This window comes from Hyperolius riggenbachi, chromosome 5 (genome assembly GCF_040937935.1).
Source record: "Hyperolius riggenbachi isolate aHypRig1 chromosome 5, aHypRig1.pri, whole genome shotgun sequence".
NCBI classification, from domain to species: Eukaryota; Metazoa; Chordata; class Amphibia; order Anura; family Hyperoliidae; genus Hyperolius; species Hyperolius riggenbachi.
The window spans coordinates 319,474,836-319,487,362 of NC_090650.1; the positions used below are offsets into that span (position 1 = coordinate 319,474,836).

General features: G+C 43.6%; 1 protein-coding gene across 1 annotated transcript in view; it reads right to left on the reverse strand.

Annotated features, from left to right (window-relative positions):
• The window catches only part of ROCK1 (Rho associated coiled-coil containing protein kinase 1), a 212,652-nt gene that overhangs the window by 89,293 nt on the left and 110,832 nt on the right, over window positions 1–12,527 (reverse strand). Inside the window, exons 6-8 of the mRNA XM_068237237.1 lie at window positions 2,394–2,478; window positions 825–969; window positions 103–241 (exon numbers count right to left, since the gene is read on the reverse strand). Of these exons, the coding sequence (XP_068093338.1) occupies window positions 103–241; window positions 825–969; window positions 2,394–2,478 (369 nt within the window). The remainder of the gene's footprint in view (window positions 1–102; window positions 242–824; window positions 970–2,393; window positions 2,479–12,527) is intronic.

The following is a 12,527-nucleotide window of genomic DNA, read 5'->3' on the forward strand; positions in this document are numbered from 1 at the left end:
AAAGTTGTTTCAGGAGCTTAAAGCAAATCATGTAGGATAAGTAAATAATCCTTATAATTGGCAAAATAAACAATGTGTCTAGCCACATTAAATATACCTTACCTGTCAGTGAGGAATGCACATATCAAGTTTTTTGCCTCCTTTGAGATTTCACTGTCCTCAGGGAATGTAAGAGAGTTTTTATGGTTCATAATTTTACTATAAGTCCCCACAAGAGAGTCTGCATAGAAGGGCGTGTCACCTACAAATGGACAGGAAAACAAAAAATGGTTACATAGTAACACTGATAACACGCTACACTTTGTAAGGACCTTGATCAGCTGGTAAAATAATTTGCACATCCACACACAAGACAAGTAGTGCATATTTTCCAAAATAGCAGCATACCCACCCCTGGATTCAAAATCAGTAAGATAACCTGTGTAAATGGGTGTGCTTGACTCAATCAAGTATCAGTGTTTCTAAGCAGAACACCCACTGAGCTTCAATGCTCCCAAAGAAATAAAGCTGTTGCTAGCTCGGCAACTATTATCTCTTGTGAACGGTGATGGTACAATCATAACCCATGCCCCCAAATTGCTAAGTTTTAAATAATAAAATACATGAATGGGAAGTTTGGAGCCTCTCAAGGCTTTTGGATTTGAAAGGCTTGATCATTTGCTTCATGAGGCGCTTCCTGCTATACCCATAACTACTGGTATTGCACAGCACAATAATGGATGGCATTCACTGCTTGACATTCTAAATGAGGCATCTCCTCTTCCACAACCATGAAAAGGTAGCGAAGCTCATTGTTAGCACACAAACAAAAAAGCATCACTTACCTACAAGCATTTCATATAAGAACACTCCTACAGACCACCAATCACACTCTCTTCCATAGTAGCCATCTCCCCCTTGAGACTTTAAAACTTCTGGGGAAATGTAATCAGGGGTTCCTACAGCAGTGTCACATCGTACCATTCCTTCCTGTGGGACAGAGTCACACAAAATACTTCATCAAAGTCATTAAAATACATCATTCTATCACTTATTTTCCTTCAATGGCCTGGTGCATAAGCAGTTAGTGTCTTCAGACACTAGTTTTACCTCATCCTACATCATTTGAACTCCTATAGTGGCTAATACGGACCGCCAAAATGGCCAGATCTCCATCTTATATGATGCAATTTATGTACCCCCTTTGGATTCTTTTAATAAGCACAAGTGCATGGACAAGTGGGAGGAAGCACTGTTGAGGTCCCTTACTATGTCCAAGAGGCAAAAGATTTGGGAACATGCCCGCAGAACCTTTATTCGCATTATAATAAAGGAAAACATACACACGTTGCCATTTAGGTTGCACCACGCCCCAGCTTATCTCCATGTGATTTATCCTGAAGTTGCTGCCCAGGGTTGGAACATTGGAACACATTTTCTGGTTCTGTCTGAAATTAGATAATTCTTGGAGGGCGGTCAGGGATCTTGCATGACAGGCTATACGCAAGCAGGTTTCTCTTAAACACTTGGACTTTAGTCCTGGGCCTATCCCTACCTCAGACTCCTATTTCCGCACAGAAAATAGCTAATGTTATCCTGGTTGCAGTTAGATTTGCGATTGCAGCATGTTGGAAATCCCCCCCGACAATGGAAAGGGAAGGGTACAAGCAAAAATTATGTTTACTGAACAAATTGATTACTTGACAGCAACTAGGAATACACTTGCGTCTTTTGAAAAGCCACCATAAAGGTAGGGACAGGGGTTTAGGGGGACAGGCAGGCAATTTGCATTATTTAAAAGGAAATAGATACGGAAGACTCCATATCCTTCTTATTTCAAATGTTTTTAAAGCCTGTATGTACTTGCACGTTATACAAAACGAATATACTTGATCATTTTGGATGTCCATTATTAATACCGACACACAGTTTTTAAAGGGCAGTGATGATTTCACCTATAAATGTCAGGGCTCTTAAAGTATGTATGTACAGCATTTGTGAAGGTGATGCATCTGGTGCAGTGTCCACCAGGGTAAATTATGAGAAAGCATAGAAATGGAACATTACGAGGACGTAGTGTGTCTGTCAGGTGTAGATAAGGCATCACGCATTTAGATAGCAGTGTTTGTTGAGAGCATTATGAGAAAACAGAGTCCGTCATGGTAACATCAGTAATAAATGCATCATCGGGGAACTCAAACTCCGTTTGGCATATTACAAGAGCTTGTAGCATCTGCTAGAGACACAGTAAGTAAGCTCAATATTTGTCAAAATAAGTATCAGGTAACTTGGAGTCTGTCAGGTCTAGATGTACTGTACATTACTCAAATGGTAAAGAGGTTATGGGGGAGACTACATACTGTGGGAGGCACATGTTCACTTGTAAGATCAGACAAAACTGACTGTTTCCATACCTTATTCATCTTCATACATGTACCAAAATCTGCAAGTTTTAAATGACCAGCTTTGTCCAGCAGCATGTTGTCAGGTTTTACATCCCTGGAAGGAAAGCAACATTCTACAGTCAGTAGAGTACTTATCAGCTAGTGTTATTTGTTCCATATAAATGTGTATTAAAACATCCCCCCCCAAAAAAATTGAGCAAGGCAAATCCTGAAAGCAATTAGCGTAAATTAAATTGTGATTTGAAAAATGGATGAACTTTGATTTGCGTTTGGATGAACGTTATGTACATAAATAGGTATTAATCCTATCCTCTCTGTACCTGCTGCTGAGAAGAAATGAATAATACGTTTTCAAAAAATCAATTTCACAAAAAAAGAAATTTTGGAACAATTTCAGAAAACTATTTTGCTGAGTAATCAATCAAAGGCACCACTAGTTTGCCGAAAGATCTACTCAGTCTGCATTAATGCAACATGGTTTGTTGAGCAGTCATTGTCTTGCAATGGCAAGTCGAATTGAATCGAATCCCGATCAGATGGTAAATAGAATCGTAATCAAATCGTACAAAGAATCGTATAGTGTAGATTGGGCTTAAAATTACAATTGTTTAGATAAAAGCTAAAACTAAAAAAAAAAAAAAAAGTTTACAAAGGACCCCCCCCCCCCCCCCCCCAAAAAAAAAAAACAACCAGCCCCATCATGAATAAATGGATAGGGAGAAAGCACAGCATGGAGTTAGTGAGTACACTATTTCAGGTAGCAGGTAGCCTGAGACATGTTTCTCGTAGGAGGTAGAGCTTGGTCAGTGACTAAAGGAGATCTCATAGGTTTCTTGCATGAATTTTAAGATTTCAAGAGCAGCAGAGTATCAGTTACTCTCTGATTTGCTTCCATATAAGAAAAGCAGATTTGTTTTATATCTGGTGTAATATCCTAAACTATTCTGTGATAGCAATTAATGTCAGGAAAACACGGAGTGTCTTTCATCCTTATTGTCATAGACTTCATTAGATTGTGCCAAGGTTAATTCTCCTGCAACTTATCAAGCATACAGTTGCTAGGCAACCAATCATACTTGCATGTAAACAACAACAGAGCTAAAAGCTTTGTGTTCAGTACAATCTTCCAAAAAGGTACAGAGACCAAATCTACTAAAAGCTAAGAAGGATGGAGGTAAATAACAACCATGTGAGACCGGTCACTTGCTGAACACACTGCTGCTTAATGTTTAGTGAGGTTTTAAGTAAACATTGGCATATATGGACTTTCAGATTTGTGCCATTTTCAGAGGGCACATGCCTGCTACATGAGTTATTTTGGGCTTTAAATATGAAGACAATCTTCAGAGATAGAACATATCCTCAAAGTTGGGGAAAAATGTTCAACTAACAACCCCTCCTGGAAAGTTTCAAGCAAAGCTTCATCAAAAATGTATAGTTTAACTTATTGTAAGAAAGGTAAAAATCTCTTGCAAATTTTAAGACTATCTTCAGTGAGAAAAGAAGTGTTAAAATCTCTGGATAGTGTATGGTTCTTTTTTCCTCCAGGACCACTACAGCAAAAAAAAAAAAAAAGTAAGGACTATTACATCTTCTCATAAGGGATTCTCAAGGGTTTTTAAAAATCGCTACCGTTCACTTTCATTAACCACTTGGGGAGTGCAGTGGAAAACCCCCCTAAAGACCAGAGCAATTTTAACTAAATTGGAAACTACAGCTTTAAAGTGAACCTCCGGACTAAAAATCTACTCAGCAGCACTGAAAAGGCTTTGTGTTTCTTTAACAGTTTCACAGCATCAGAACTTTGTTTTTCTTATCCAAGCCTCATTTTTAGCTGCACAGAAGAAAACTGCCCGGGCTTTTTTTCCCCTTATGCTGTGCAAAGCATGATGGGATTTCTGATGCTGTTGCTCTCGTTCTGCTGTTTTGGTGAAAAAATTTTTTTTTACATTTTGAATTTGACATTTGAAGCCTAGCGTGTGCAGCTGGGAGGGGTTATCAGGACACAGGACAGTTGGAACTGTGTCTCCTGCTCCTTGTCACCTCCTTTCAACCAAAAAGATGGCTGCCCCCATGACAAAGATGGCAGCCCCCATGAATCACAAACATTTGCCTGTTCTTTTAAAACAGGGTGGGTAAAAAATTATATTACCTATATATTCTAATTAACATAACTAATGTAACTTAATGACAGTATGTTTGTTTAGGCTGAAGTTCCCCTTTAAAGAGACATTGAAGCGAAAAAAAAAATATGATATAGTGAATTGGTTGTGTATTATGAATAATTACTAGAAGATAAGCAGCAAAGAAAATATTCTCATATTTTTATTTTCAGGTATATAGTGTTTTTTCTAACATTGCATCATTCTATAATATGTGCAGATTACACAACACTCAGCATTCAAAATGAGTCTTTCAGAGCAGTCTGAAGTAATGACCTCTCCTCTAGCAGAGGAAAAGTAAATAGTCCAGGAACAGTTGAGATAATAAAAGTCAGATAACAGCCCTCTCCATGACTAACTTAAGGTGGCCATACACTGGTCGATTTGCCATCAGATTCGACCAACAGATAGATCCCTCTCTGATCGAATCTGATCAGAGAGGGATCGTATGGCCACCTTTACTGCAAACAGATTGTGAACCGATTTCAGCCTGAAACCGTTCACAATCTGTTGTGGTGTTGCTGCTGCTGCTGCTCCCCCCACCGCATACATTACCTGCTTCGCCGGCGCGAGTCCTCCCGGTCACCGCTGCTCTGTCTGCGCTCTGGTCTCCAGGTCCGGCATGCCTCACTTTTTCTAGCCCGGCAGGAAGTTTAAACAGTAGAGGGCGCTCTACTGTTTAAACTTCCTGCCGGGCTAGAAGAAGTGAGGCATGCCGGACCTGGAGACCAGAGCGCAGACAGAGCAGCGGTGACCGGGAGACTGGAGTCGCGCCGGCGGAGCAGGTAATGTATGTGGGCTCTATTGCTTCGGTCGTCGGGCACTCGAACGCCGTTAGCGATGCGCTCTTTACCCGCGGGCGATCGACTGTTATTTTCCGCACGGCGCGATCGACGGGATCGGACGAAATGGATTGAAATTCGGCATGTAGCGTGAACGATTGGCAGCAGATTCGATCCCAGTGATCGAATCTGCTGTCGAAACGGGCGCAAATCGGGCCAGTGTATGGCCAGCTTTAGTCGGAGAGCTTAATGGCTTGTTTGCATAGAGATAACAACTGGAGTTTCTCAACTCTTCCTGTACTGGAAACAATTAGACTGATGTATCTGATCTTAACCACTTCAGGATTCTGCGTACGCATATGTACGCCCCTGAATCCTGAAGCGGTTTCCATGGAATCAGTTCACGGAGGGTGTCTCCGTGAACACCCTGCGAGCCTCCGATCGTGGCTCGCAGGGTAAATGTAAACAGGCGGGGAAGATCTTCCCCGCTGTTTACATACATACGGCGCTGCTGCGCAGCAGCGCCGTGACGGAGATCGGCGATCCCCGGCCTCTGATTGGCCGGGGATCGCCGGCATCTGATAGGCTAAAGCCCTGCGCCGCACACAGGGGACGGGAGAGGGAGGGAAGGCGGCAGAGGGAGGACTAGCGCTGCGGAGGGGGGCTTTGAGGAGCCCCCCCCCCCGCTAGGCACAGCAGCGCGGCGGCGATCAGACCCCCCCAGCAGGACATCCCCCTAGTGGGGAAAAAAGGGGGGGGAAGTCTGATCGCCCTGCACGATTTCTGATCTGTGCTGCGGGCTGAAGAGCCCCCGCAGCACAGATCAGCCAAACCACCCGGTATCCGGAAGTGGTTAATGTTTTATTTCTTAGCTGTGCTACACATACAAATCATAATATCATCTTTTTTTTTTCGCTTCAGTGTCTCTTTAAAGCAGAGCTGCAGGCCCGTACAACTCAGCACACAAGTGATCCCCCCCCCCCCCTCATTTTCTCCCCACCAACAGAGCTCTCTGTTGGTGGGGTCTGATCGCCCCCCAGACATGTGTTTATTTGTCAATGTTTATTTTTTATTTTTTTTTTAAATATATGTATAAACCCCCCCTCCCTCCCTCCGCCAGCCAATCAATGTGATCGGCTGTCATAGGCTTCAGCCTATGACAGCGGATCACTCTCGTAGTTTCAGAGGGGACAGCTGATCGCAGCACTGTACAACAGGTAAAGACGGCGGTTTCGTCGTCTAACCGTCTCCCGAGCGGCAATGGCCGCTCGGAGACTGAAGTCGGGGCGGAGCTCCGCCCCTCAAGCAGGAGATGCGCACGCAATCTCTTGCAAATCCCAGCCCCAGGACTTGACGGCAATTGGCGTTAGGCGGTCCTGGGGCTGCGTAGGCATGGGGCGGTCGTCAAGTAGTTAAAATCGCCACGATCGCATGTTTTTTATGCGTATGCGATCGCAGAGATTTTTACGGCAATTTTAATTAAAGCAAATGGGAGCGATTTTTAAATCAATTGCAAGCTAATCAATCGCAAGTGCTCAGAAAAGCGCTTATATTGTGTCTGAGCCCTTACTGATGTTAGTTGCTGAGTCTAACTGCCAAAACAGTGTGCAAGTAGGGAGGCTGGCTGGTAGTACGTAAATCTTGCTAGTGCGTATGCGCTCTCGAATGCAGGAGTGCGATCAGGGTGCGCGCATGCGCAGTAGCCTCCAGCTGGCGGTGACAGGCCAGCTTTGCATAACCTATATAGGTAGGTGAACAGAGGCGCCAGAAGGATAAAAGTACATAAAATTTTTTAAAAAATTGCTGGGAGGAAGTGGTGGACTCGCCTCCGTTAAAGCAGACACTAAGGACTGTAAATATATAGATATACACATTTATTGAAAATACCCCAAAGATGCAACGCGTTTCGCGGGCACAGCCCACTTCTTCAGGCAATAAGCAGGGGATAAACAACAGCAATTCAGTTATAGCAAGCAGAGCACCTCTGTAACCTATATAGAGCCTTCCTGTCTCCTCATGGCCCCTGCATTTCCCCGCAGGCTCCACCCCATGGGTCGTAGACTGCTGTCTTCCGTGTTAGGCAAAGCTGTGGAGTCGGTCCAAAAATCCACCGACTCCTCAGTTTAGGATTCCACCGACTCAGACTCCTCGACTCCGACTCCTCTAATTTGCATATTACAATTTTGTTGATTAACAGTATGTAACGTGAAATTCGTCTCTTAACTGCCAACGCTTAGGAATTTTACAAGACAACTCAAGTGAGAAGAATATGTAGACTACTATATTTATTCCCTTTAGACTAAAACTAGTCCTTGGTAAAAGTACTTGTAAAAGGTACAGACTGGAACAAAGAACATCTATCAGGCCCTAGGCAATGTAACTGTGGGTACATGTAAGAGTGATGTGCAGGTACTCTGCAGGGGAATGAGAAGATTCTTCCTCTATTACACATTCTTCATGCACAATCTGAACAAGGTTTATAGGTGACAGACAGCACCTCTCTGTTCAATGTGCACAACATTCTCAGTGGATTCCCTGCAGCTCTGTGGAGAGTGCATATGTAGAGTATAGTACTACTGTGTAACAAAGTAAACCTGAGACAGATGAAATTAAAGTTTTATACATACCTGGGGCTTCCTCCAGCCCCCTTCAGGCTAATTAGTCCCTCGCTGTCCTCCTTTGCCACCTGGATCTTCTGCTATGAGTCCAGGTACTTGAGCCAGTCTGGTGTAGTGCGCATGCACACACTCCGCCGCCGGGGGCGTACTACACCTGCGCAGCACTATTGCGCAGGTGCAGAATGCTCCTGGCTGTGGAAACGCCAGGCTGCTCTGACTGGCTGAATTACCGGGACTCATAGCAGAAGTTCCAGGTGGTGAAGGAGGACAGCGAGGGACTGATTAGCCTGAAGGGGGTTGGAAGAAGCCCCAGGTATGTATAACACTCTTCTTTTCATCCGTCTCAGGTACGCTTTAATTTGTAGTCACCAAACCAAATGTTAACAACATATCAAATTATTTGATTTCATGAGCAAAGCGAGTGCATACATTTGCATAAATCAGCATCAGCGCTCAATTACTTCCATCTCATTGACCATCTCTATTAGTGACACGGCTACACATCAGGCTTTATTCTTACAGCATAGATGTTATTTAGTATATATAAGAGATTCCTGTGTACACATCATATATACTGTACAGTCACAATCAGATATGTATATCTGACTTTAAAAATACGGGGACTGCTTTATTGAAGCAGCACAAGTAACTAATATTAATTGGCTTATTTCATTTTTGTGGACTAAGCACAGCTATTACTGTATATATACATTATTTTTAATGACTATTATCTGAGAAATAGAGCATTTTATCATATTTTCTATTTTAATTACAGTTACAAATTCATTAGGAGTCTGTGCATTTTTCCCCTACTCCCACTCCAACTCCAGGCACCCAAAATAGCTCCGACTCAGACTCCACAGCCCTGGTGTTAGGTGGACTTATGCTGGGAATACACGGGTCGATCCGGCGGATCGACCTCAGCCGCGTCCCCGCTCGTCTGCACGTGCTCGCGGATCGATTGCCGCTCGTCCCCGCCGGCGCTTCCTTATCAGCCGCTTGATTCCCTGCCATTGTCCGCCAGCGGGGATCGGGCGGAAGTCGAGCGGCTTGATCGGGCCAGCTGAATATTATCAGCTGGCTGGATCAGCTGGTCGATACACGGTACAGAAACGTACCGTGTATCCCCAGCATTAGGGAGCACTGAGGCTTCCAAAGACGGGCTGCACCATACTGTGCACACGCAAGCACCCTCTCTCGTACACTCGCAGTACAAAGCCGCCCGTCTTCAGGAGCCCGACTGCTTCTGAAGACTACTGAAGTTTCTCGCGGTGAGGGATTTTAATAGTGAAGCCTGCGGGGGAACAAGGGGACCGTGAGGAGGACAGGAAGGCTTTGTAGGACACAGAGCCTTCCCTCTCTACAGGGGAGAATCTATTTATTTTTTAAATTATTTTCTCTTCAGACTTCCTTTAACCACTTCGCATCCAAACCTTGTTTTCCCCTAATGGATCAGAGCAGTTTTGACACTTTAGCTGTGTCACTTTTTAATCAGCAATAACTTAATCTGTACTCGTGCCACTTAAATGATCTGTATATCGTTTTTTTTTTCCAAGACAAACTAAGCTTTCATTGGGGGGTATTCGGTACCAAGTAAAATGTTCTTCTCTATGCATTTTAATGGAAAAAAGTGGGAAAAATTAAAAACATGCATTATTTCTCAATTTTGACCAATTTCTGTTTAAAAATAAAAAGCGCTATTGACATAAAAACTGTGCCACCAGTTAAAGTTGCCCCAGTATAGATATCCAGATGTGTCACCAGTATCACCCCCCAGTATAGCCAGATGTGTCCCCATATCAGCCCCCCCAGCATAGCCAGATGTGTCCCGTGTATGCCATCCCCAGAATAGATTGACAGATACACCCCCAAGAATAGTGTCCCTCTTTATAGCCAGATGTACCCCCAGGATTTACGCTGCCCCCCATTATAGCCAAATGTGCCCTTAGTATTTGGTTATGCCTCCCCCAGGTGCCCAGATGTGCCAAATTATTACATCCCCCCTCCCCTTAGTTAATTAGATGTCCCCCAGTAAATATGTACCCCCTTTTACATATCCTAACCCCCGCCCCCATTATTGATAGCCAGATATCCCCCCCACCCCCATCAAGCAGCCCCCCCCCCCCTCCTTGCATAAATCATTAAAAAAAATTGTCCGGCAAGCAGCCTCACTCACCTTACCTCGTTCCTGCGACTATCCTGAAGCCCGAGCCTCCGTACCCCGCTCTGCATTCAGCCACGTATTGCCGGTTATTGCGGGCCGCAACGCGTACCAAAATACGCGTTGCCGCATTATGAACGCATAGATATGCGGCAACGCTTTTTTTGTACGCGTTGCAGCCCGCAATAGCACTAATTGCAGTCGGGAATGCGGGAAAAGCTACGCGTGGCCAGTCCTGACGGGCCTGTCGGCAAAAACGAAAATAGCTGGCAGCGGGGGACCAGAGGATTAGTGAGTGGCTGCGAGGGCACAGGACTGCTGCAGGGGTCTGGTAGAAGCCCCAGGTGAGTAAAACTCATTTTTATTTTCTGACTTGAGGTTCACTTTAAGGACCAGACACTTTTTTTTCCATTCAGATCACTGCAGCTTTCACGGTTTATTGCTCGGTCATATAACCTACCACCTAAATAAATTTTACCTCCTTTTCTTGTCACTAATACAGCTTTCTTTTGGTGCTATTTGATTGCGGCTCCGAAGTTTAGGTATTATATTCACCAAAAGAGACATGAATTTTGCCAAAACAAAATGTTTTTTTTTTACTTTCTGTGGTGACATTTTCAAATAAAGGAAAATTTCTATATAAATTTTTGTCTAAATTTATTGTGCTACATGTCCTTGATCAATAGACAGACACTTATTAGATTTTTTTTTGTTTGGGGAAAAGTTATAGCGTTTACAAACTATGGTGCAAAAAGTGAATTTCCCCAGTTTGAAGCATCTCTGACTTTTCTGAGCACCTGTCACGTTATATGAGGAGCTAGAATTCCAGGATGGTATAAATACCACCCAAATGACCCCATTTTGGAAAGAAGACCTCCCAAACTATTCACTAAGAGGCATGGTGAGTTCATAGAAGATTTTATTTTTTTGTCACAAGTTAGAGGAAAATGACACTTTGTGACGAAAAAAAAAAGTTTCCATTTCTGCTAACTTGTGACCAAAAAAAAATGAAATCTGCCGCGGACTCACCATCCCCCCTATGAAAACTTTGGGGTGTCTACTTTCCAAAATTGGGTCATTTGTGGGGTGTTTACTGTCGTGGCATTTGTGGGGTGCTAAATTATAAGCACTCTTGTAAAGCCTAAAGGTGCTAATTGGACTTTGGGCACCTAGCCTGCAAAAAAAGTGTCACACGTGGCATCGCCGTAATCAGGAGAAGTAGTTTAAAGCAGATCCGAGATGAAAAACTAACTAGAACAAGTAACTTGTCTATATATCTTATCTAAAGTTTAGATTACACAGCAAATCTAGCTGCAAACAGCTTTAATAGAAAATGATTATTTCTTCCTGTGATACAGTGACAGCAGCCATGTTGTTTGTAAACATTACACCCAGGCAGGCTTATCTGTATCTGTGAAAATGCCCCCTCCTCCCTCCTGCCTCTGAAATCAAAGGCTAGTAACACCTCCTCCTCCTCCTCCTGCCCAGACTGAGCTCCCATGAGCCCTTGCTACTGCCAAGGCTCTCTGAAAACCAGTGGGCGTGGTTTATTTAGTTTATAGGGAATTACAGTATTAAAACAAAAAAGTATTTGGCTTGAGGAATGCCCTATAAACAATAGGAAAGGAACACAATTATGCAATGAGTGAAAGTTCACCTCGGATCCACTTTAATGTGTTCTGGGGTGTATCTTTACACATACCCATGCTGGGTGGGAGAAATATCTCTGTAAATGAAAATTTTTTGATTGATTTTTTTTATTCTTTTTCTTACACACAATTGTCCATTTACAGAGATATTTCTCCTACCCAGCATGGGTGTGTGTAAAAATAGACCCCAAAACACATTATACGACTTCTCCTGAGTACGGCGATACCACATGTGTGACACTTTTTTGCAGCCTAGGTGCGCTAAGGGGCCCAAAGTCATATGAGTACCTTTAGGATTTCACAGGTCATTTTGAGGCATTTGGTTTCCAGACTACTCCTCAAGGTTTAGGGCCCCTAAAATGCCAGGGCAGTATTGGAACCCCACAAGTGACCCCATTTTAGAAAGACAACACCCCAAGGTATTCCATTAGGAGTATGGTGAGTTCATAGAAGATTTAATGTTTTGTCACAAGTTAGGGGAAATTCATTTTTATAAAAAATGTTTTACAAAGTGTCATTTTCCACTAACTTGTGACAAATTAAGTCAGCCACAATTAAGTCATAGAGATCCACGCTGCAGAACAGATGAAAAAAGTCTAGGGCCGATCCTAGATTATCTGTCTCCACCTGGACTCCAGACTGGGCGGTGAAAGCGGACAGTACAGGTGCGGCGGAAGCAGGGGATTGCCAATTGGGATTTGCCAGCACCTCTGGGAGACTATGGGCAGCCCGTTTTGCTGGTAGCTGCGACTCGGGTCTTAATGCACGTGC